This window comes from Petromyzon marinus, chromosome 28, assembly GCF_048934315.1.
Source record: "Petromyzon marinus isolate PM22_M1 ecotype Great Lakes invasive population chromosome 28, UKy_Petmar_22M1.pri1.0, whole genome shotgun sequence".
NCBI lineage: Eukaryota > Metazoa > Chordata > Hyperoartia > Petromyzontiformes > Petromyzontidae > Petromyzon > Petromyzon marinus.
Window position 1 is genome coordinate 28,253 of NC_133694.1, and position 27,249 is coordinate 55,501.

At 45.7% G+C, this 27,249-nt stretch overlaps 1 protein-coding gene across 1 annotated transcript; it reads right to left on the bottom strand.

Moving 5' to 3' along the window:
* Nucleotides 1-616: 616 nt before the first annotated feature.
* On the bottom strand, nt 617-24,509 carry LOC116946830 (protein RCC2). The gene is made up of 12 exons (XM_032961999.2): nt 24,162-24,509; nt 14,971-15,064; nt 14,285-14,428; nt 10,095-10,226; nt 9,110-9,198; nt 6,764-6,878; nt 5,988-6,154; nt 5,158-5,338; nt 4,908-5,013; nt 4,702-4,774; nt 3,697-3,774; nt 617-2,450 (listed from the first exon to the last, which is right to left on the bottom strand). The coding sequence occupies exons 1-12, from the start codon at nt 24,336-24,338 to the stop codon at nt 2,346-2,348; spliced, it is 1,461 nt and encodes a 486-aa protein (XP_032817890.1). The 5' UTR covers nt 24,339-24,509; the 3' UTR covers nt 617-2,345.
* Between the last annotated feature and the right edge of the window lie 2,740 nt (nt 24,510-27,249).

Consider the following 27,249-nt stretch of genomic DNA (forward strand, 5'->3'; position numbering starts at 1 on the left):
CACGCCGCCGTTGACCTTGGCCATTGACCGAGCAACCCAACGTTCCTACCAGCTCCCTCCATAGGAATGTGTTTTGATTAACTTTCAAGCAGCGCTACGCCTGTAGCTGTCCAAGACCCACCCCAGACTTCCCCCCTGACCCACCATGGGACTGACCCCGGATCCACCAAGGGACCCACCCCAGACCCACCAAGGGTCACACCTCGGACCCTCAGTGGGTCTGGGGTGGGACCCCATACCCATCAAGGGTCCGGGGTGGATCCCTATTTAATAATAAGAGCAGGGGTTGCCAAGTCTTGCGTGGAGTTATACTGCGTGTAATTAGCTGCTGGTGTGAATGCTTCATGACACGAAGTCAAGCAAGTCTAGTCTGGTTCTGTGCTAAAACAACCAATCTACATATTCTTAGTTCTTTCGGTAAAGTCACGTTGAAGGGAAACAACAAAATAATAAAATATATATATATATAACAATAATATATTTTATTATTTTGTTTCCCTTCAACGTGACTTTACCGAAAGAACTAAGAATATGAATTACTGCAGTCACGAAAGCTTTAAATCAAAACCAATCTACAGTTAACAGCTGCAGCGATAATGCACAATACTGACAATGCTTCTGTGAAAGTACAAAAACACATTTATTAAAGTTTAAACCCAACAAGGCATCCATGTCTGTCACATTTCAAATTGCAGTTGCCAAAATACCAAAATGAGCGACGGCTGTGGTCTACATTCATTGTAAAGTATTGTTGTACCCTGTGCACTCCCCCTAGCAAGCCCTGACAACCCTCAGGAATTACATCTCCCCCCCTTGGTCTTATCCTAAGGAATAGTCTTATCCTAAGGGATAGTCTGAGGGTGCAACAAAACAACCCCATTGCCATTTAACAAATTGTGAATAGGGGTCACGATTCAATAATGCTTTTTAAACATTGCAGTGAATGTAAGCGGTCTCTTGTGAAAGGGTCAAGTACAGGCAACACATATCACCTGAAAACATTCGTACACGAGTAATTAAATGTGTGTACAATGCCATTCAGCCTCTTTGGGGCGTAGCATTAACATTAATGCTGGATCTGTCCTGGCTAAGTTCAGCCTTTAGCTGAATTAAAGTCCATTTATTCTCAAATGTTAAGCTGCTGATGGGTATGTGCAGCACTGGTAATGCAGCCGTCTCCTAATGCCAGAGGGTGAAACGGTGTCACAGTAGTTAACGCATTGTGCTATGAACCCAGTGACCTCAGTTTGATTTACAGCATCAATGGTGATATCTGTTCTGGTCCTGGGTTCCCTCTTCCACCATGCAGTGTCGGTTATACTTCACACTGATCAGTGTGAAGTATAACCGACACTACATGAGGCCTTCATCCAGCAGTGGATTGACAAAAGACTGTGAATGATCAATGTTGGATGTAGAAACCGATGGTATCTCACAGTGCAGTCAAACTGGCTGTACTTAGCAGACTTATCAAGGCCAAAAAAACGATGTCCTGTCTTGACACCAGTGGCAACATCTAGGCCTTCCCTGCATAGTCGGGGAATGCCATGAGCTGCACGGTTGGGTAAGAGTGCTTCCCCTTTGACTCTTCGGTACATTTCGTCACCTCATTCCACACCGTAACAAGTCACTCCTGAATGAAATGCACAGCGAACAGCGATGGGAGTAAGGCCACAGACAGCTGCCGTGTTCCGTCGCCAGTCACGTACAAAACCCTGAGTTGAAAACGATGAATTCTAGAGCTGCCTATGAGCGACGTGCGAAGGCACTCCGTTACATTATAAAACAACGCCAAACATCATGTCTTCGTAAAATCTGTAGCAAGTCAATATATGCCACCACGTGGTCTAAACACAAGAATATTCACTGGTCCAAGGTCATAACGGCAAGGAAACAATTAAACCTCTCATCAACCACTCTCACCCAATTTGCAAATACCTGTATATGACATCTAATACTTTTAAAACTATAACTTTCTTTTGCAATGTTTATCAACTGCCAAAAAACCACTTCAAGGCCTCTGGAATGTATAGATATCACATGAGAAAACAGGATGTGAAGAACCACCGCTTTCACAATGTAGACGAAGCCAGAGAGACCAAGAAATCCAGGCCATTACGTGTGTACACACGGCATGCATACACATAGCGATATCTCATTCTTATTGCCATTAAAGATCGACAATTGTAGTAATTATTCATAATGAATACAGACAAATTTTGCAACATGAGGGCCTTCCCCACATGCTGAGAGGCTGTGCTGGGTGGCCAGTAATTATTTATAATTAGGAATTATGGAGAAGGCCCTCATGCGGAGAGTGGCTCGTGCAGCAGCTCTGGGAGCAGCTACAAGTCGCGTGGGTTGTACTCGGGCAGCTTCAAGATCCGTTGCTCGTCATCCTCTCCTTTATCCCGGGCAACCATTAGCGTGAAGGAAAGCCCCATAGCCACCTGTGTCGCAGGGCCGGTAAGTCACCACCACCCAGCGAGACAACACACACATTCCTGGTTAATGAGGCCATCACAAGATTGTAAACACTCACGTGATCGGAAAGTTACAGATGTAGGGGACTGTAAAGAGGAAGTGCTAGAAGGCACACGTTGAGATCATTGGAAACAGGTGGCCGGAAGACACTGTAATCATTATTCAATAAAGGACACAAGTGTTATAGTAGAGTGGGGGCGGGCACTGCCCGATATGGGCGGGGCAAGCGAGTATATAAGGGGGAGAGAGGCGCGCGATCAGGGTGCTTGCTCGGGGAATAATCGATGATCAAGGTGGACGACATCGGGGCTGACTGTTCAAGATCGACAAAGTGGAAAGAATTAGGGCCGACTGTTGGAGACTCAACTTGTTGGAAATCATCGGGGAGGAAGATAGCCGTAGAAATTACGAGTATGGCGATTGTTACACTCAGAACTGTAAATATGTTAAGTTAGAAATAAAGCTCTGCTTCTGCAAAAATGGATGTCTCCAAGGAGCTTCTTTACACAATGATTAGCAGACTAATGGCAGACTTATGTTGAGTGAACTGCAGTTGAATAACCTTCAAGCAATAGAGTTGTAGTTGAAGGAGCACAAAAACAGGACAAATGTGAAATACAATGACAAAGTAAAGTTAAACTAATATCACAATAATCATCCTATCATTAAACTTTTTTTTTACCATATTGTGAAAATTATATCGCTCCAACTCGACATTTTAAAGGCCCCACGAGTGTTTTCCTGAATGTCCAAGTAAAATCTCCCAAAGTTAGAATTTTGTCAAAAGAAGCGAAAGACAATTTCAGTACTGGGTTGAGCACGGGACAAGTTGCCCCAGGTGGCTGTCGGGTCAGAGCACTGAGCCGGGTTTTAGCTGCTGGTGATTAAACTGGCATAGTGATGGCATGTTCTCAACCTAGTCACTAATGACTAAATAAAAAAATAGCTTTAAGTTTGTTTTGAGCATTTTCAAATATTTTTTTCTAAACATTTTTAGGGGTTATGAATAAATTTAAGTATTCTACAAATGCTATAACATTACTGATACAATTCGATGTATTTATTGACTTTATTTTACCAAGTGAGAACACACTGAGACAACTAAATCTCTTGTGCAAGGGTAACCTGGGCCAACAAGTGACTAACACGAGCACACACGCACTGTAGAGCTCAGCGAAAGAGTTGGATCGTGGCCTATGCCACCGCCCCCACCTGCTCAATGTAGATACCATCCAAGGGCTTCACCTCCTTGGCAATAGTAGATGATTTCTGTTTTCCGTCTCCATACCCCTGTGATGGAGGCAGAAAGCAAAGACATTAGAATTCTGTCAGAGGTTTCTTTATTACAGCATGTCGCCTGTGGTCTCACTGCTGTACTGATGCCTCGGTTCAAACTCCGAAGGTCATCAGCAGTTCCACCACAGGCATGACGATAGCTTCAGCTATAGTGCTTGGCATTAAAAAAGAATATCCTATAATTAAGTTATTTTTCCAAATGTGTTGCTGCAATTGTTCCATCAGCATTGTCTTATCAGACAAAGGATCGAGTCAGATATTCTCGCAAAACAGGGCACCCAGTATGTCAGAGAATGACCGTGGATAAAAGTTTCCCATACAATCTGCTATGAGGCTGTGACAGTCGAATAGATGTTTTAACGTCTGAAAGATGGAATTTAACCAAATCAATTGTAAAAACATTTTTTTTTATTTTGCGAAGCCATGAATGACCAAGCTGAAACCATCAATGTGCTACACTTGAGAACTCAGTTCAATCACGATAGCTGGCATCTGGATTGGTACCCAGGATCTTAGTGGTAGCGGCTCATTATCTCTGACTTCTGAGCCACCGATATCGGTTAAATAATCCAGGCTGCACTTGCACTACCATTGTCACCCCCGATGACTGTGAATGTATACACCAGCACTACAGTTTTAAAGTCCTATTCCAGCTTGTTTACATTATGCCAACTCGTATACAATATTTTCTCGAAATCAAAAGTCTGCAACAAAGCTGAGAATAAACATAGTAGGAGCCACAGGCGAATGGGTAAGTGCTTAAAGGTGTCGGCACACACTTGTGGACATGCGTGTGTAGGGATGTGTGTGTGTACACGTGTGTGTATTGCTGCTTGTGTGTGTGGACATGTGTGTAGGTGTGTGTGTGTAGGCATGTATGAACAAGCGTGCATGTGTGCATGCGTGTGAGTGCGTGCATACCAGTTCCCCAAAAGCAGGAGATGGACCCCAGCTGATGGTACTCTCATCAGCCGCCACCATAACGCTGCTTTTCCTGACACCACACAGGATCAAGCACACCGCCTTACTTGCTGACCATAAAGCACAAATGTATATCGTAAAACATTCTGCCAGTGTAAATAGTTGTAATTAATATGAAGGGGGTAGAGGTCTGGGCTGGTTTTTACCCGCATGCCAGACTGCGTATCTTCCATCCGGCGAGGTCCATCACAGGCTTCGGGTACATGGTAGACTCACGCATGGTGCTCGAGGTACCCCAGAAATAGAGTGCCCCTGCGTACAGCCACAGCGAACAACACACAACACACGACATATATCGCATATCACAGCAGGAGTTATATACACCACTCCACTGCCGCTCCCTCAATCTCACCGCCACCCCTCCAGGCGTACACCGATCCTGCGTAGTGCACACACCGGTCTCGATGATGGCGAAGGAGCAGCTGTAGCCGGCATGCACGCTCGCGGCGCCCCGGCCCGGGAAGTCAAACATCTTGACGAGTCGAGGCAGCATCTCGTCCTTCTGCTCTGAGTGGCCAAGCCGACCGTAGCCTCCGAATCCCCATGAGAACACACGGCGCTGGCTGTCTCGCACCAGCTGCTCACACACAGAGACGAGGGTATCCGGTGTAGCTTTTAAAATACTGTTAGGATAATAGCTTCTTCTTTGGTTCTTTCGGTAAAGTCATGTAGAATGAGAATAAAATAATAAATTGATAAAATAATAATATTCTCACGACGTTTCGGCCACAACACAAGCGGCCTTCATCAGGTGAAGGGACGAGACTGTCTGGAGGACAGCGCTGACAGTCTCGTCCCTTCACCTGATGAAGGCCGCTTGTGTTGTGGCCGAAACGTCGTGAGAATATTATTATTTTATCAATTTATTATTTTATTCTCATTCTACGTGACTTTACCGAAAGAACCAAAGAAGATGAATCCTTGCAGTCACGAAAGCTTTAAATCGAAAGGATAATAGCTGTTATGAAGCACCTATTAACGCAAGGCACTGTGAACCCAGAATGGATATTAAAAGATCCTGTCAATTATTGACACGTTTCAATTACTACTCACAAATTATTGAGAAACTAAGAGCAACATCACCCCCTCCTGAGAAAAGACTGTAGACTGCATCTGTGAAACAGAGTACCTTCCTCGTGATAGCCGTGCGCTATACAAATGGCGCAAACATCGAATGTACTCATGAACGGATTTGATCTGGTAAAGAGAAGCGTGTGAAATCTTGCCGTGTGGTTGGACCCGCAGGCGATGTCGGTGACGCACACGGCTGGCACAGTGTTCACCTTCCCGTCACGCGTGCGCTCCGTAAACACAAGCACGCGGCGCGGTGCCAACTCGCACACAAACTCCAGCCGGTTGGAGCACGCGAGGAAGCGGCCGTCCGTGTTGTGGCCTGCACACCCCGTGTAGTCAACGCTATTGATCTCTTACAAACGGCAGTAGTCATCATCGGACATGATCTATCCAAGTTTGAAGGTCTCCTCAGCCTATTGCCATCTTTCATTAACGGGCAGCAGGGTGGCACGGTGGAAACAGGTGGAAACACTTGTTCCACAAAGCAAGAAGTTCCTAGTACGATACCTGACTTGGGTTCATTTCTGTCTGGAGTTTTTATATTCTCCCCCTGTTCTGCATTTGTTTCCTCTGGGTTCTGTGGTTTCCTCCCATAGCTAAACACATACAATGCTGCTGGTATTATCCAAAATATCCCGATGCTGAAAAAATACCTGAAAATTACTCAAATTTAAAATAAAGACAGCAAAATTGCCCCTACTGTGAAAACTTGTCTAGAAAAAGAGCCTTGAGACTCAGTGAGGCTTTCCTGGATAAACAAGCATTAGAATAAATAGTAAACTGAAGCAATCAATGGTAGTAGCAAGGTGTGAGCTGTAAACACAGCATATAAAATAACTAACAAGTTATAATATCCATTTAAAGAGAGATGCATTTAGGTTCCGTTTTGCACGATTTAAATGCATTCCGGCACCACCGCGCCACGTACCCAGCTGTCCATACTCTGGGCAGCCGAAAGAGTACAGATTACCCTTGCAGTCCACCAGCATGCTGAACTCAGCTCCACAAGCCACCTTGACCACCGGCTGTCCGCTGTACACAATCTTAAGGGCGAGCAGCACAATCATTAATACAGTAGGTACACGTGTGCAGTTATGTATTCTCCGTGTGGCCTAGGACGCGTGTGGGGTTCTTTGCACCATGAGGCGGTGACGCAGCCCAGTAGTAGTGCATTTGCTGCTTGTTGTCGTGGTTCAGCAGACCGCACTACTTAATACTGCAGTTGTCCAAAAAACTTTTTTTTGGGTTAGATCACGTAAATAGAAATGCGTTGTTAAACCCGCCACCACCCAACACAGTCAATTAGTAAGGTCTGTCATGCAAACAAAACTTGCAAGTTAGTTACTACTTCAGCACACCAGTGTGTTGGAGAGTAAACCCACAACATTTACAATTAAAGTATGCCGTTTTGCTGGTGATTACAACCAGCTTCATCAGGCAATTGATCCTTATGGCGGTACCCCGGGGTACCAAATAATACAAAATGGCCGAGGCAATTAAATATTTTATTTCTAGGACACTCTTTTTGCCAGAAGTGTACTTAACTCCGCGACTGGGGTACCAATCAATCCGAAATCGGGTGCTACTCCGCGATGTCGAAACGCGAGGACAATTGCGCTGAAACCCTGAACGCTCGTATGCACCATAGTGCATCGTGTACAGCTCGTCGAAAGGAGTCAATTGCCGCATCGCCGACCATCAACAGACTAAAAATGACTGCATCACGGACATTATGCGAGAGCCGAGGTACTAAGGTAACTCGGGGTTCCACCATAAGGTTCAATTAGCCAAAGGCTGTGTACTGGATTAATTTCTCCTGTGGCCAATACTATGCTGGTCAGAAGGGACGAATGATCAGCATAAGACAAAACTAAAAATATTAAATACTCACAAACACAACTGTCGGCAGTTGCAGAACATGCGTGCCAACAAGGACATTCAATTGATTTTGATAATTTTGATGTTTTGTGTAAAATTTATTATTACTGGCCAAGATTAGGGAATATTTTGAAATTTAGACAAATAGAAATAATTGTAACCCTTCTGATAGCTAAAGGCTTAGTGCTGCTTAAAAGTGCATTATCAATACACTGTATAATTGCATACCTATGCAGGTTACTATATGTTGATGAACTGTGACTAATCCAACCAGCAATATGTACCACATATTCTCAGATCAAAACAATGTATGTTGATCATAATGTATGTTGAACTTCTTTCGCACTTCCGATTAGCCAACCATGGCTAATCGGAAGTGCAGGGGGGGGGGGGGCAATAGAAAACTAAACATAAAATAATTCAATTGTGTGTTGATTAATTGTGAGCAACCAATAATAGGTACTGAATATTATATGCATATTCTCAGATCAACATAATGTATGTACAACAAAAAAATAAAAGCATTCCACTGTAAAGTTGATTAACCCAACCAATAATAGGTACTGTATATTCTCAGATGAACATGATCCATTGTAATTTATATGGCTATATTAACCACCCTCTGATCTTTGCAACTGATAAATGAAGGTGAAATAATCACCCATGCTCTATTTAACACCAAAAAAGGAAGACTTCGTCACAATTCTGGATAATCAACTGATGAAGCTGTTGTAATCACCAGCGAAGCGTCGTACTGGAATTGTAAATGCTTTGGGTTTACTCTCCAACACACCAGTGTGCTGAAGTACTAATCGGCACGTTTCGTTTACGTGACAAATCTTACTAATTGGCTGCGTTGGGTGGTGGCGGGTTTGACGACACATTTATATTTAAGCAATCTAAACCAAAATAACGTTATTTTGGATATTGGTTGTGAAATCCTACGTGTTCAACAAACTCCAGTTAAATTAACCATAATATACGATGTGATGTCTACTTTACAGAGGACATTAAAGATCCTCTGATGTAATTAAAAGACTCAGCCGTTGTGTTCTGGCGCAGCAATAGTCATCCCCAACTGTGAAAACTTGGCAGAACCCTCCTGAAATAGTATTGAGGCTTTCCTGGATAAACGGGTGTAATAATAATGATGTACAGTGTGGTAAAAGTGTATGGCACTATGTTATAGAGAAGTTACCATTCCCCTTCTTGCTTTTCATTTAATATTGATGAATGATAGCCCTTCAAGTGACTGAAGGGGTCACGTGAACCCATTACATACAACACAAGGATTGAAATATTGATTCTCACACGCATGATTCAATGCACATATCGTAAACATGAAAAGGCATGTAAATTGGGGAAAGGATACAACGCGAGGCCCAAACTGTTCTACCTGCTTGGGCGTTGGCATGGCATTACTCTTTGTGCCGAGCCCCAGCTGTCCCAGGTGATTTTCTCCAAACGCCATCACCACCCCAGTCTCTGCAAAACAGTATCTTGTGCGTCGGCATGGCTACTCCAACTCTACTCCAAAAATAAATAAACAGACAACACCCCTCCTACCCATATCTGTCTCTCTAGAGGCAGCGTATTTTCCAATTGTTGGTCTATGGTTCGAATCAGGCGTCTGCCCTGGCTATGACTGCGGGTGTAACAGACATTATTATGCGCCATCTGCTTCACAGCGCACTATAAAGATCCTCCAATGCAATTTGAAAGAATAGGCCGTTGTGTGCAGGCATCAGTCTAAATTTTCCAAATACAAAAATTACCCAAAAATTACTTCATTGAAATACACAACAATCATAGCCTCTACTGACAGACGAAATACCCCAGGTCACTCTTGACCTCGTTAAACAAAATAAACTTGACCACACGGCCATCTAGGAGTGATTTCTTCAGCAGCATTGGTTGAATACATGTAAACGCTGGACTGGTTTTGTCATTCAGTGTCTCATCAGCATCGTCAGGCTTGCATAAGACAATGCTGGTAAAATGTCACGTGTTTATAGGTTACGACCTCTGTTAGATATGGGTTATCGTTAATAAGGAAGGTTGGTAAGTTGGTCTCAAGATAAATAGCAAAACAAAAGTCACGAACAATATATTTACTCGGCAAGACGACGTCCACCGCAGTGATAGACCATTGAATTCAGTTCTTTTGCAAAAGCAAGATGAACTGTGGCATTTTAAGATTATGAGAAATGTTGACTGCTTGGGGAGGTCTTCATTCAGCATTGGAAAGATCATGGACAATGATGAGGAACTTGAATTGACACCAACAAAAGGTGTCTAGGCTTGTGAAATCACGTATGAATGTGGAATGACATGAATGAATCTTGTCAGGGCTATGGCTGTGGCATGCGCCGACTGCTGACCGGTAATGCAGAGAGTGTGGCTCCGCCCACACGCTGCCGCCACGACCGTGAGCTTGAAGAGCGCGTCCACAGGCCGCGGGGCCTCCACGCGCTTTAAGTCCCCGTGCCCTAGCTGGCCTTTATCTCCTCGGCCTAGAAAACGCAACACAACATCCACGACCACTATCCTCCTCCACACCTATGCATGTTGTAGCATTAATAAACATCTCACAATCAACTGCCTAGCTACTAAAACCAACAATATCATCACGAAATCGACTTCTCTAATCGATCAGACCAAGCAGAGCTCCCTAAAACCTTTGGTTGCTAGACCACCCAGATTTTATTGCCTTCCAAAAGCCACAAAGTAGGTACCCCGCTTCGTCCTATCGTGTCCACGATTAACTCACCCACCTACAAACTGGCCCGATTTCTGTCTGAGACTCTGCTTCCTTTCACTGGTTAGTCCACCTCAGCTGTACTTAACTCAGCTCACTTGGTTTTTCTAATCAAGGACATCTCACAGTCTCTGGATGATTTGTTTGTCAGTTTCGATGTAGTCTATCTGTTTATCAATGTACCTGTACTTGACACGATTGCAATCATTGAAGACTTGACCCAACAAGGACTGAATCCAGATGTACCAACTTTGGTAAGGCACTGTCTTACCAACATATACTTCCCCTGGAATGGTACATTCTACAGACAACATGAGGGTACCCCAATGGGTTCTCCCGTATCGCCAGTGGTAGCGAATGTCTTCATGGAAAATTTTGAGACAGATGCCATCCAGACATCCACCCTAGATCCTTCCTTGTGGAAGAGATGCGTAGATGACACATTCGTCATCTGGCCACATGGCCTGCCAGCACTGAACCAATTTCTCAACCACATCAATTCCGTACACCCATCTATCAAATTCACCATGGAAGTGGAAAAGGATGGCAAGCTACCATTCCTGGATGTTTTGATCAAGAGACCTGATGGCTCATTGGGACATTCGGTCTACAGTAAAGTCACCCACATGGATGCCTATCTAAAGCCCCACTCCCACCACCATCCAGCCCAGAAGAATTCCCTTATCAAAACACTACACAATAGGGCCCGTTGCATCTCCGACCAGCACCACCTAGCCAGTGAGTTGGAGCATGTACACCAAGCCCTCAGGATGAACGGATACTCGGACCGTACAATCCGCAAAGCTGTCTCCCCAGCCATGCAGAGACAACCTTCTGAGGATCCAACCAAAACCATCACTTTACCGTACATAGCAGGGGTTACCAAAAATATTTCCAAAATCTTAAACACAAGATCCAGGTTCGTTTCAATAAAGTACACCAAAATCCGTACTTTAATCCCATCTGTAAAATATGTGATTCCTGACATGCAATACCCTGGTGTCTTACGAACTGAGCTGTGGTTGCGCCAGCAGTTACATTGGGGAAACAAAACGACATGTCTCGGACCGCGTCCGTGAGCACAAGGCAGATCTGAAACACGGTAGAATCAATACCTCTGCCGTTGCCGATCATTGTTTTAATGCTGTGGGCTCACACGAAATTGATTTTTCCAAGACGGAGGTACTCTGCAAACCAACCGGCTGGCTACCTTCAGAGATTTGTTCATGAAGCCATCCAGATATATAAACACAGACACAACTTCAACTGAGAGGATGGGTACAAACTGAGCAATCATTGAAAGGACGTTATTAACCAGGTACAGTCTTAACTGACTGTAATGTGTCCATCCAACCTGCCTATGTCAGCTGTTATTTCGACTCTCTGTGTCTCTCTCTCTATGCCTCTCTCAAATCTCTCATGCTCACATGTCCATTGCATTGCACTCTCATGCCTTTGGATTGCACTCTTATGCTCACGTCTTTTGGATTGCACTCTCATACTCACAGGCCCTTCGGATTACACCCGTTGGGTTGCACTCCCTCGTCGAGGAGGCCGCTCTTCTTCTCCTTTTCTAGTTACATGCTAATTTATCACATTAACATCATGCTAATCCCTCACATTAACGTAGCCACTTCCGTGCCCTCGTCGAGGAGGCCGCTCTCCTATCTTACGGTTACATGCTAATTTCTCACATTAACATCATGCTAATTTCTCACGTTAACATCACTAGCCCCAGCCACTTCTTTATGACCCTTGAGATACACCTATCTCTTTCACTTGAACACATACTGTGAATGATGACAAGACAACTGCACTAGTGAACCACGAATATGTTAGTTTTGTATATAATAAAGGTTGCGTGTATGACAAACTTCTGCACAGACTTATACATACACAGAGGGCACATACATTGCGCTCTTAGACTCGCCATCAAGGGTGGCAGTACGGTACGGTACAAAATTATGGTATTGTGCGGGATTTTTTGGTTAAGTACAGGATGATAATATGGTACAATATCTTTTTATCAGATACGGTATGGGACAAAAGTCCAGTATTTTTTTTCATACCCTTTTCATATTATTTTCATACCAATTCAGGTGATCAATGAATTGAAAGCTAAGCTTCTAAATTTCTCATAACCATTATACTTTCATATTTAAAGGCGCCTACAAGCAGTGAACACATCAGTTATCAAAATTAAAACGGCAGGCAAGATTCCTTTCTCAAAATGCCACTTACCATTGATAACGGATGATAATTATAGAAGTTTTCAAATCAATATTTCTAAATTATGAGATGTTGGATTTAAATGTTTGTTCATAAAATCGAAAAAAATGAAATATTCGTTTCCAAATGTGTTTTATAAGCATAAGGAGCTTTCTACAAAAAAATAAATCAAGCAAAACGATATTATTATAAGCTTGTTTGTCATCTTTCCCTTATTCTGTTTTGTTTTTTTCACCTTATGTATTATATAAGGTACGAAATGCTACTAGTACGGTAGGAAAAAAGTTTCAAAGGTACGATTCTTTTTTTAAACATACACTACGAAAAATGTTTGAGTACGGAATATGAAAAAAATACTGTACCATACTGCCACCCTTGCTACCATCATAGAAGGTAAACCTTTCAAGCACATTCTCTCCCCCTTACTCTCTCAATAAACAGCAGCAGCCATTCACCACCAAGTGGTGGTAACATCACCACCACACTTTTTTCAAACTTCAAATGTTAAGATCTTGCAGACAGGTCATGAATTATACCAATATGTTTCGGGTTAATGCAATACGGTGACTGGCAGATGTACCACCTGGGATCCCCAATGTTTCCAGATCGTCCGAGTATCTGCAAATGCCTCAGACAATCCAGCCTAGGTAAAACCAAGATGGATTGTAAACAAGCCGCCAGTGTTTCAAACCTGCGCATGTGACTCTGTAAAGGGGTTCATGTTTCACAAGCCTAGAGAAAACATGGCATGTGACAAAGAAGACCGAGAGCTTCGTATGGAGTGACAGGCCAGGCAATTGTCACAGCATTACACAGACAATGACATGATAATGCTGTGTAACTGATTTAAGAGTGAGAGCTCCACTGCCAAAACAGACCACATGCCAAAAGATAGCCTTAATAGATTGTTTGGGCAAGTGTTGTTAGTGAGCACCTATGAGGGCTGGCATGACACACATGGGGTTGGGTGGCCAACAACACGCCTGGCCATCTTTGTCTCTCGACTAGCGATGTTTACACATTGCACAAGGTACTCATTTGAGGTTGAGTCAGTTTTCAGTTCAGTTTTTTTTCAGTTTATTTATTTTGGTATAGCCCTATGAGCCACTCGGCTCTTGAATCGGGTGCAACCACAACAAACAAAAAAAACAAAAACACGAACAAGAAAACATCTTAAAGTGACTATGTGACTGTGCAAACAGAAAATCCATGATAAAAAACAGCAAAATATTCCTGAAAAAAGCACCGTACACCAACACTGTGTGCAAAAAATCCCAGTGGGATGCAAGTCAAACAACAACAACAACCACAAGAAAACTTAGATTAAGGCCGTCAGTCTAACTCCGTACTACAACAAAACAAACATGTCCAAACCATGTCGACCTAGGGGAGGCTAAGGAACAGTTCAGATAATCGTCATTGGTGTTGGCCATGAGCGGGAATCAAACTGGTGTTGAAGGGTTCATAGAAAAACGTGAAAACCGCTACACTACCCCACATACCCTCTCCTTCTTACACAAATTCACCTCAATGACAAACACCAAAAGAGAAATCTCTCACACTCAGACGCCCTCTCTTACGAACCCCATGTGTAGACCTGCCCGAGATCGGTGAGAAGCAGACAGTGGCAGGCCGTTGGGCCCGACACCACACTGCTCACATGCACCTTGGCCAGACAGCCGTAGCGGTGCGGCCCCCACAGGGAAACTCCCAGGTTCTTGTACGCAACTGCGGTGAAACAACAACAACTTCAATGTATAGAACGTCTTCATACAACTGCATCTCAAGACATTTCAAAATCGTGAAGAACAATGTTAGGGGATGAGGGAAATGGTACAGCAGACTTTCCTTAACCCTGCTTGCTTGCTTGGTTGACAGATGAAGGTTTTGTTATTTTGTTCCCAATAATCTTCGTAAACAATGTAATATGTGTGATAGGAAATGAATGTGTCTGTAGTTCTTAAAGTAAATTCTACCATGTCTAGATCAGAAATTCGCAATCTGTGTTCCGTGGACCGCAGGCAAGGTGGGAACCCTTGCAGATACGATTTTTGTTCATAAAACCAAATGTTTTGTTGCATGGTGATTTCGCGAGCTTTTTGGAGGGTTAGCAACGGCCCGTGGGTCCAGAGACATTGCAAACACTAAATACACAATATGGGAACACAGGAGACACAGCCAGCCCAGAAAGATAAAGCAGCCAAGAAGGGGGCAAAGCAGAAAGAGGCAAATGGCATAGCGCAACACAGGCCGTCTGAGACACTGCTTACCATGTTGCTTGGGCACATCCTTGCGGCCAATCAGGTCCCAATTGGTCGCTCCGCAGATCAGCAGCTGCCCGGACACTTGAGCCCCTTTCAGCAGCTGGAACACAACGTGGCTTGGTCCTTTTTTTGTTTTTAAAACACAGTTGATGAGCACAGGCCCACAACCCCAAAACGTCAAGCACCCAATAATAAATAGCACTCTCAAAGTTGCAATAGAAAAAGTTGACAGGTTTCTTGAATTGAATAAGGTCATAAAAGCTTTGGAAAGAGACAATGGGAGCGAATTAGAAAGTGAAAGTGTGTGGACGAGATTAAGCAGTCCTGTTTATCAACTTGACCAATCCGTTAGCAGGTTTCCAGATTCACTGTTTTAATGAAACACTTCAATCACCGTTTGTTTGAATGAAAGTTCCTTGTAAAATATTTATGGGACCTCATTGCCAGTATCCAAAATTATGAAAAATAAGAATAGGTGTTACCCTTTCTGGCAATAAACAGCTAATAAGATGTTCAAACACCAAATAGATACCCTTTGCAAGGCATCAAGTCTGCATTAACCACACATGCTTGTGGCAAAACATGCAAACATTATCTGATGTACGCATTGTCTTTGAAACTGATTGACATACATTCAGAGACAGCCTTCTTTATGGCCTTCTCTCATCAGTGTTAAGCGCTATAAGTGTTCTGATACTTGCATTGCCTTTGTTACTGTGCACCTTTCGGCATTCTCTGGTCTAACACTTGTGAGAAAATGCCATAAAGAAGTCTATCTGGTGCAGGCCAATTCGTTTCAAACACAGTGCATATATTATCAGAAGCATGTTTGTTTGCATGTTTTGCCACAAGTATGTGTGGCTAATGTAGACTTGATGCCCTGCAAAAGGTATCTACAGTGAAACCTTGGATTGCGAGTAACTTGGTCTGCGAGTGTTTTGCAAGACGAGCAAATTTTTTTTATAAATAATAATTTGATAAACAAGCGATGTCTTGCAATACGAGCAGTACGTACAGTATACGCTGTCTGCCGAGCGTCACGTGATCACAACTGAGCCAATGGTTCTTCTCTCTCTCGCTGGGGATTGTGGGTAATCATCCCCCATGCTCGGTCTCAGTTGGCGTGCCTCACTTAAATAGTCAACATCCGTGCGAGCGTATACTGTTTACTCTAATGTTGTGACCACGTGTGTGTAAAGCATTTTTTTTATTTTGTGTCCAAGTGTAGTGACTGTTCTTTGGTAACTGTAGTGCAATAATGGCCCCTATGAAATCCTCAAAAGGAGGCAAAAGCAAGTGTCATTGGATAGGTTCCTTGTTAAAGTCGCACAAAAGAAAAAAGATTCCAGTGAGCCAACAGATAGCAGTGATTCCATTAGTGACAGTGAAAGTCGTTCTACACAAACAGGTCCCTGCAGGGTGGGCTGGTAGGAACATTGGAATTTTGTGCAATTTTATGACATTGTTACGGAAAATTGTGCAAAATGAGAGCGTCTTCCCACCTTTTTGCCCTCAAAATCGTTGAGGGTTCTTCGGACAAATTATACACCCAACAGCACGAGATTTCACTTCGTTAAAGTATTGAAAGGGGACGGACGGACGGACACATTAATCTATTGCAGGCTGGTACACTCAGTTTACAACTTCGTTCCTACCAGTATAACACTCCTCCTCTCTCTCATCTCCCTCACACCAGCCACGATTAAATTTAATTAATTAATGTTATTACTTTATATTAAATTTAAATAATACAAATATAAAGAGGTATTTTGTATTATTCATTTTTATATGAATATTTTTGAGTTGTGGAACGAATTATCTGAGTTTCAATCATTTATTATAGGGAAATTCGCTTTGATATACAAGTGCTTTGGATTACAAACACGTTTCCAGAACGAATTATGCTCGCAATCCAAGGTTTTACTGTACACATAACGCTGCGGATATTTATTCACAGTGTGATGTCCTCTTCGCCACCCCCCCCCCCCCCCAACACGATGCGTCCAGTTTATACTATAGAGTCCGTACATAATATTATAGTGAAATTTTGATTTAAAGCTTTCGTGACTGCAGTAATTCATATTCTTAGCTCTTTCGGTAAAGTCACGTTGAAGGGAAACAATAAAATAATAAAATATATAAAACAATAAAAATTCTCACGACGTTTCGACCATAACACAAACGGTCGTCATCAGGTGTGGCGGTTTTATTGTTTCCCTTCAACGTGACTTTACCGAAAGAGCTAAGAATATAAATATTATAGTGCTTAGATTGCATTATTGTTGCACGGGCGGGGGGATGGTGGGGGGGGGTAGCGGCCCAGCCCCCAGCCTGCCAACGTACTACCTCCCCTGGTTCGGCAATGTAGAACAGGACGGGGGCTCTGCATGGGACGAGGCCTCACCACGGCAATGCTAAGTACAATTTTCCTTGGTTCTTACACTAATAACTCAGGTTAATTGTTTATTATTAGTAAACAAATAAGTTGGAAAATATTACAATAATTATATTTGTGTGCCGATAACAACTCTGGTTCATTGTTTACTATTATGAAACGAATAAGTTGGCAAATATTACTATGTTTGTGTGCAGAAAACTAATTTTTCTTTATTAGCTTGCTAAATATTTCCTTTTTTAGGTTTTTTTATGACGCTGCGACGCTGGACAGTCAGTCTGTGCTGTGGACTGCTGCCTGCTGATTAATTAACGTCAGTGCACTGCCAATCTATTATCTACACTGTTAATTTGGCTTTTGCCCATTATGAGTGTACAGTGAGGGAAAAAAGTATTTAATCCCCTGCTGATTTGGTACGTTTGCCCACTGACTTAGAAATGGTCAGTCTATAATTTTAATGGTAGGTTTATTTGAACAGTGAGAGACAGAATAACAACAAAATCCAGAAAAACACATGTCAAAAATGTTATAAATTTTTTGCATTTTAATGAGGGAAATAAGTATTTGACCCCCTCTCAATCAGAAAGATGTATGGCTCTCAGGTGTCTTTTATACAGGTAACGAGCTGAGATTAGGAGCACACTCTTAAATGGAGTGCTCCTAATCTCAGCTTGTTACCTGTATAAAAGACACCTGTCCACAGAAGCAATCAATCAATCAGATTCCAAACTCTCCACCATGGCCAAGACCAAAGAGCTCTCCAAGGATGTCAGGGACAAGATTGTAGACCTACACAAGGCTGGAATAGGCTACAAGACCATTGCCAAGCAGTTTGGTGAGAAGGTGACAACATTTGGTGTGATTATTCGCAAATGGAAGAACACAAAAAAACTGTCAATCTTCCTCGGCCTGGGGCTCCATGCAAGATCTCACCTCGTGGAGTTGCAATGATCATGAGAACGGTGAGGAATCAGCCCAAAACTACACGGGAGGATCTTGTCAATGATCTCAAGGCAGCTGGGACCATAGACACCAAGAAAACAATTGGTAACACACTACGCCGTGAAGGACTGAAATCCTGCAGCGCCCGCAAGGTCCACCTGCTCAAGAAAGCACATATACATGCCCGTCTGAAGTTTGCCAATGAACATCTGAATGATTCAGAGGACAACTGGGTCAAATTGTGGTCAGATGAGACCAAAATGGAGCTCTTTAGCATCAACTCAACTCACCGTGTTTGGAGGAGGAGTGCTGCCTTTGACCCCAAGAACACCATCCCCACCGTCAAACATGAAGGTGGAAACATTATGCTTTGGGGGTGTTTTTCTGCTAACGGGACAGAACAACGTCACCGCATCAAAGGGACGATGGACGGGGCCATGTACCGTCAAATCTTGGGTGAGAACCTCCTTCCCTCAGCCAGGGCATTGAAAATGGGTCGTGGATGGGTATTCCAGCATGACAATGACCCAAAACACACGGCCAAAGCAACAAAGGAGTGGCTCAAAAAGAAGCACATTAAGGTCCTGGAGTGGCCTAGCCAGTCTCCAGACCTTAATCCCATATAAAATCTGTGGAGGGAGCTGAAGGTTTGCGTTGCCAAACGTCAGCCTCGAAACCTTAATGACTTGGAGAAGATCTGCAAAGAGGAGTGGGACAAAATCCCTCCTGAGATGTGTGCAAACCTGGTGGCCAACTACAAGAAACGTCTGACCTCTGTGATTGCCAACAAGGGCTTTGCCACCAAGAACTAAGTCATGTTTTGCAGAGGGGTCCAATACTTATTTCCCTCATTAAAATGCAAATCAATTTACACCATTTTTGACATGCGTTTTTCTTGATTTTTTGTTGTTGTTATTCTGTCTCTCACTGTTCAAATAAACCTACCATTAAAATTATAGACTGATCATTTCTTTGTCAGTGGTCAAACGTACAAAATCAGCAGGGGATCAAATACTTTTTTCCCTCACTGTATGGCAGTCTATAATCTCTTGCCTGCTTCTTAACCTCACTCAGTGTACTGTCAGCCTTTCATGTCGACTGTATCCTGCTTTTTCAGCTGCTGCCTGTATTGCCTGCTTTTAATGTCCACTGTAGCAATGCTTATGTCAGTGAGTCGGCGTACTTCCAGTCTATAATCTAGACTGTAGCCTGCTTCTCAACTTACCTGTGCGCATCTTCTTGGTTCTTTCGGTAAAGTCACGTAAAATGAGAATAAAACAACAAGACAAAATTCTCACGACGTTTCAGCCACAACACAAGTAGCCTTCTTCAGGTGAAGGAACAGAACTGTCGGGACGACAGCACTTCAATGAACGCTGCTAAGATTCGCAGCGTCTTTTAAGCTAGGTGGGAGAAGTAAAGTGCCTTGACAAACGAGTTTACATATCAAACAGGAGAATTTAGCATTGAAATAGCTGTGATAAAGTGTTGGATCAGCAGGGTGTTAAAGTCAGAAATTAGCATGTAACTGGGAGATTAACATGATGTTAATGTGAGGGATTAGCATGTGACTGGTCACAGAAATAGCTATGTTAAAAGTCAAAGTTTACATCTCAACAGAGGCATTTAGTATATGGACGCTAAAGGACTGCAACTACCCAACTATCATACAATAAACCGATGTGAAAAAACAAAGTATAAACTACATCAATATAATAAATGTACTCAATATATTCTTCAATAAGTTGAGCTATAAACATAAAGTAACTGGGTATACACTACACTATATAATGAATACCATATAGTAAACTAATAAAAAATATATAATATAAACTACATCAATGTTATCAATACAGTCTACAAACTGGCATTACCTCTTAATACCTCTCACACCACGGTTAATGGTATGGTTTATAACATGGAGTATAACAGCACATCGTGGCTGTTTCTCCCCCCTCCTCCGTTCCGAGCATAGATGGACTTGTCCGTCTGAACAAAGCTCGTCGCTGTCCGTGGTGCTAACGTTGAAAAGAAAAAACCGCCACCCATTTTTTCGCCATATGGCATTGTAATGTATAACGACTTATTGTTAGAAGCTCAGCTGATTGGAGAGTATATAGAGTTTATTGATTTATTGTATGATAGTTGGGTAGTTGCAGTCCTTTAGCGTCCATATACTAAATGCCTCTGTTGATATGTGAACTTTGACTTTAACATAGCTATTTCTGTGACCAATCACATGCTAATCCCTCACATTACAATCATGCTAATCTCCCAGATACATGCTAATTTCTGACTTTAACACCCTGCTGATCCAACACTTTATCACAGCTATTTCAATGCTAAATTCTCCTGTTTGATATGTAAACTCCTTTGTCAAGGCGCTTTACTTCTCCCACCTAGCTTAAAAGACGCTGAGAATCTTAGCAGCGTTCATCGAAGCGCGGTCGTCCCAACAGTTCTGTTCCTTCAACTGAAGAAGGCTGCTTGTGTTGTGGCCGAAACGTCGTGATAATTTTATGGTCTTATTTTGTTTTATTGTTTTATTCTCATTCTACGTGACTTTACCGAAATAACCAAGAAGATGAATCCTTGCAGTGACGAAAGCTTTAAATCGAAATTTATCTGTGTGTACTGCTGCTATTTAATGTACACTTATTTCATATCTATTGTTTCCATTGCTCACGGGGGGGGCACTCATATGTAGTACTGCGATGCTGATAGCTGTGCCATCATCGGGGATTGCTGTGCACGTCGATGTGTGTCTTTGAGTCCATATGTGTGTGCATGTAGGTCCATGCGTCTGTAAGTCCATGTGTGCCTGTCTTTTTCGAATGAACAACGCCCGATGTGTTTGTGTGTGTACGTCGATGTGTTTGTGTGTGTGTCAGTGCAAGTGTGTGTGTCAGTCCATGTGTGTGTGTTAGTCCACATGTGTGTGTAAGTCCATACATGTGTGCATGTCACTCGATGTGCGTGTGTAAGTCAATGCGTGTGTATGAGTTCATATGTGTAACTCCATGTGTATCTAAAGTATATGTCTATGTGTGAGAGTCCATATGTGTGTAAGTCGATGTGTTTGTGTGAGTCGATATATGTGTGTCAGTCCATGTGTGTGTGTGTTAGTCGCTGTGTGTGCATGGCTCCATGTTAGTCAGTGTAAGTTAATATCTTTGCGTGTCTGTAGGTCCATGTGTGCGTGTTAGTCCATGTGTGTGCTTTATTCACCTGGTCAAGGCCTATGATACCATCAGTACGCCTGGGCTCTGGGTTCTTCTTCGTGCTTTCCGTGTCCCTCACCCACTGCTCACGATCCTTAAGGACCTTCATGATATTCATGATGGTGAGCGGCCACACGCCGAACTATGTGGCCGTGAGTCAGAGCCATTCCCTCTACACCTTGGGGTGCAACAGGGATGTCCTCTGGCTTCCACATTATTTTACATATATTTGGACCACGTCGTTCGTGAAGCCTTCAATGGCTGTACTGGAAGAATTCCCATCTGCTACTGATACAATGGGAGGCTTATCGATGCCCATGTGCAGTCAAGGGATGGCTCTCTATTGCTCAACCACGTTATGTATGCCGATGATCTGGTAATTGCTGCTCACTCGGAGAAGTAGGAGGTGCTTCTGCTGAACCTGGAGCTTGCCACCAAGAGGTGGGGCCTTACCATCAGCCCCACCAAAACGAAGCACCTGCCTGGGTATTGTACCATCGGGGACTCCACCCCCACAACTCCCAATCGATGATAGGGCAGTTGTGGAGAGAGTGCAGACTTTCCCATACCTTGGCAGTGTGCTCATGACCGGCTCCGGTTTAACATCAGAGGTCTCACTCCCAATCATTCGAGCGGCATTATATTTTCATTGGTTGCGTAACATTGTGTGGAAGCTACCTGGTCTATCACTCCACACGAAGCTTCAGGTCTTCTCGGCCACGGTCATTCCCTCCCTTCTCTACGCTTGCAAAACGTGGACCCCCTAATGCAACATCATCGCTGGTTAGAAACATTTAGGCTGGCCTGCCTACAATCCATCCTGGGTTTAACCACGCTGGATTGTGTTCGAGGAGCTCACAAATCCTCGAAATGTGGACAAAGTCCCATCGGTCAGCTCCTCCGGCAGCCAAGGCTGCGCTGGCTGGGCCATGTAGCCCGCATGCCCAATCACCGCATGCCCAAACAGCTTTTGTTCGGCCGGATCGAGGGGGCTAAACGAGCACGGCACGGGCTGGAGAAGAGATGGAGTGACGTGGTACAGGAGGACGTGGAGCTGAGTGGACTTGCCGATGATTGGTACCAGCGGTGTCAAGATCGGCCTCTGTGGAGGAGGCTCGTGAAGGACGCTACTGGGCAGTTGGAGGTAGTCGCCCTCCAACAACAACGGAGGGCGGAGGAGCGACGCTCACAACAACGAGCGGAGCGCCGGGTGGGTAAAGCACAGCAAGTTGGCACAGTAGGGAGCACAGGTGCTGCATCAGCCAGTCGTCTCAGTCAGTCGACCTGTGGCACCTGGGTCTGCCCCGTGACCTCCTGCCAGCGGGCGTTCCGACACTTCACGTGGCCTCAAGGTGCACATAGTCTGGCACAAGCGTTGTCGTGACATCACCGCCACTTAGTGGCGAATGGCGGTTGTTGTTGTTCAGTCTATGTATGTATGTGTGAGTCGATATGTGTAAGTCTATGTGTGTGTGCGAGTCGATTTGTGTAACTACATGTGTGTCTAAAGTTGATGTCTGTGTGTGTGAGTCCATGTGTGTGTGTACGTCTAAGTCCATGTGTTTCTATGTGTGTGGGTCGATGTGTGTGTGTAAGTCCATGTGTGTGTCTGCCTTGTTCGCCCGGGCAACGCCGGGTACTTACCACTAGTATTTTATAAATACATTTTATTCGCATTAAGACAGACGTGACGGATTCCATCCAATCAAGCACTTATAACCAGAACGCCAGTAAAGTATTTGCTGTCTGAACCAATTAATCATCAGCCATAATCCAATCCACTGCTGGGTGAAGCCTTCCCGCACCTCGGATTAGCACGGTTGGCTACATACGGTGCGAAAGAAGTTCAACATACAACTCCAAGCCTCCAACTTTCACGATCCTGTCATATAACAATCTGCGCAGCAGCTGCACCTGGATTGATTTCATCGCCGGATTTCCTCCTGGACGCGTTCAGTTCCTTGGCTTCCACTCAGTGTTGTTCCTTAACATCGTCCGTGACTCTGCAGCCGCTCAAGCTCCCTTACTTCCGTTAACAGCACGGATGATGGCTTTAACCTGCGCGTTTTCTCTCATTAATGTTCATTTCCTGTTGCTCACTGCAATCCCAAGCGTGCATCTCTCCATATTTCTTTGTGTACTTCCCAGTTTTCGTTCTGTATTGTGCAAGTGACCATCGTTAATGTTCCATTCAAATCCTGCACGTGTTTCTAAGGCTAATAAAATACTTCAATGCAATGAATGAAACGCGCAATCAAAGACGTGAATGGCATCGCGAAATGATTTCCGTAGTGAATCAGTCAAACTCCTAATGTATGAATACAATTAAAATGATTAATTCAATAAACGCGGGGCAATTATCGAATTAAGAGTTCAGGCCCGCCGCGGAGCCTCGGCCTTGCCTGGCAACGCAGTCCAGCGGGAGAGAGCCCGCGACGGAAAGAGAACGGCACACGGGCCTCGCCGAGGCCGACTCGGCTTTCTACGACTTGCCCGGCGAGTCGACATCAGCACTGGAGAGACCAACGCGGTCGGGAGCCGTGCTGATCATACACTCCTCGTGAGCACCGTCCCGAGCTTAATAGGTGCTTGCTCTCACTGCACTTGCCCCCGACGTTCTGCTCCAGTGTACGTCTTACCACCGTCTCCCGGGGCCCGAAAGGTGTCTCCGGGGCCGCGTTGTGGGCCTCCTCCTCCCCCGGCTCCTCCCCGGACTCCCCGTGCAGCTCCTGGGCTCGGGCTCGCCCCGCGCTACCCCGGCGGCCGCGCTTTGCGCTCGGCCGCGACTGAGGCTGAAGCTTCCTGCGCGGCGGCATCGCGGAATGAGGAGACGGGGAGGGGGGGGCACTGAGAGAAGGGTGGGAGTGGTGCGGGGGGCACTGAGAGAAGGGTGGGAGTGGTGGGGAGGGCACTGAGAGAAGGGTGTGAGTGGTGGGGGGGAGCACTGAGAGAAGGGTGTGAGTGGTGGGGAGGGCACTGAGAGAAGGGTGTGAGTGGTGGGGGAGGGCACTGAGAGAAGGGTGTGAGTGGTGGGGGAGGGCACTGAGAGAAGTGTGTGAGTGGTGGGGGGGAGCACTGAGAGAAGGGTGGGAGTGGTGGGGAGGGCACTGAGAGAAGGGTGGGAGTGGTGGGGAGGGCACTGAGAGAAGGGTGGGAGTGGTGGGGAGGGCACTGAGAGAAGGGTGTGAGTGGTGGGGGAGGGCACTGAGAGAAGGGTGTGAGTGGTGGGGGGGGAGCACTGAGAGAAGGGTGGGAGTGGTGGGGAGGGCACTGAGAGAAGGGTGGGAGTGGTGGGGAGGGCACTGAGAGAAGGGTGGGAGTGGTGGGGAGGGCACTGAGAGAAGGGTGTGAGTGGTGGGGGAGGGCACTGAGAGAAGGGTGTGAGTGGTGGGGGGGAGCACTGAGAGAAGGGTGGGAGTGGTGGGGAGGGCACTGAGAGAAGGGTGTGAGTGGTGGGGAGGGCACTGAGAGAAGGGTGTGAGTGGTGGGGGGGAGCACTGAGAGAAGGGTGGGAGTGGTGGGGAGGGCACTGAGAGAAGGGTGTGAGTGGTGGGGAGGGCACTGAGAGAAGGGTGTGAGTGGTGGGGGGGAGCACTGAGAGAAGGGTGGGAGTGGTGGGGGGTCAGAGTGGGGGCACAAGGAATTGGCGGGGAAGAGCTGCGAGTCGCTGAGAGCAAGACCCCAATGGTCACGTGTCCCTCACTCGGCTCAAATCGCAATGCGCTCTGCCGCCTCTTGTGCATTCGGCAAGTCCTGGCTTTTTACGCGTGCTGCTTACACAACGCGTTTTCGCTTTAACGCGGTTCTTCTATTAAATAACTTTTTGCACGCATCCGTTATAACGCGGTCGACGAACTACTTTTTTTCAGTGCAAATGTTATTCATTAGCAGCCATTCCTCGCTTAACGTGGCACTTTTCAGAAACGCATCTACCACGTTAATTGAAGATTTACTCTTTGGTTCTTTCGGTAAAGTCACGTAGAAAGAAAATAAATAAAATAATATAATACCACGTTTCGATTGCAACACAAGCAACCGTCATCAGGTAGAACTAAATTTGAGAGAGCGACAAAACACAGACAGGGAGACACAGGTGCAACATCAGGCCAAGTGAAGTGTCGAATTCTCGACAAGTCACAGGGCAGCTCCAGGTGTCATGAGTTGACCGAGATGAATGGCATATGCACCACCTATGGTCCCCACTCTGCCAGCAGGCTTTCATTTAGGCACACGTCGGTCCTGTGCCCACTGCTGTTGTTGGACAGCTACTGCCTCCAACGGCCTGGTAGCATTGTTCACGAGCCTCCTCCACAGAAGTCGATCTTGACACCACTGGTACAAGTGTAGTGACTTGTAACGTCACTACCGTGTAGGTCTACACACGCACACGCATGACTTCACTGTGCGGGGAACGTCACTACCGTCTGGGCTACACACACACATGACGTCACTACGTGCAAATGCGGGAATGACGTCACGGCCGGGTCGGGGGGATGGGAGGCCGTCGGTCAGTGCCGCGGGGGTTGTGTGAGGCCGTGGCACTCTGGATGAACCCGACCGGACACGTGACCGGATCAAGGTGGGGGCCGGGGGCCCCAGGGGGACCTTGGGGGCCACAAGGCCAGAGGCAGAGCCTTCTCGAGGGTTCTCAAAGGGGGGTGTGGCCGGGGTGTGGCCTGGCCACGCCGAGGCGCATATAAGCAGCGTCCGCACTTGGTGCGGGGCTGCTCGAGTCCGGAATGTGGACACCTCATGAATACACCTCATGAAAAGTGAAGGCAAGCCTCCAGTTAGCATGGCCAAGCAGTCGCCCTCCTGGCTTGGCAACGCCAGTTGTTAGTGCCAGTGTTAACGAGTGTTAGTTAGGATAGGTCGGTGGTCACCACCCTATGTGTATCGTTACAAGTTAACGTTGTGTTCGTAATAAATAGTTTTGCCTTCCCAGAACAGTGTGCGCCTCTCTCGAACTATTACATTTGGTGTCGGAGGTAGCAATCACGAGGTGTTTTTTAACTTACCTAGAGTGAGGCAAGATGCTCACACGCCGTAGGCACTCCTCGGGTGAAGAAGACGACGACGTAAACCTCATCCCGCCGACAGCCCCGGGGATGGCAGCCCTGGAAAGTCCCGCCGACGCTTCACTGACGGCAGAGCAGCGATACGCGACACGGCTGGCAGACCCGTCGCCATCAGAGGACCGTCGGGCGGCCAGTGCCCGCCTCGCTGAGATGCTGGGCGCCGCAGCAGACTTGGTCGCCAAGCTCGACGTCGGGGAGCCATCGACAGAGGAGCTTGTGCAGGGACCATGTGGCGACGGCGCTGTTGCTGCCGCCGTCCGGTCGCGTGAATCTCCCACCATGCCGCCTGATCGAGTGGCAGCCATTTTGGCGGGAACGCGCAGCTGGGAGGCCGCCATTCCCGCCACCCGCCAGCCGCGCCAGCCGCGCCACGGGACGTTCCTGCGCTGCACCACCGACTCCCGTTCTTGTGCGAATTCACGGCGGCTGGCAGGGATTGGGAGGCGTTTAAATGCCGCTTCTCCGCGAGCTGCACCTTGGCAGGGTGATCAGAGGAGGAGGCATTGAAGGCGCTCCCCAACTCTTTCGACGACGATGCGTTGGCGGCGTTTTGTGCCATTCCGCCTGTGCGGCGCTCCACATTGGTGCTGGCGTTTAAGGAGATGGCCGTAGTGTACGACCCGCCATCCTGTGTTCGCAACAGGTTCGT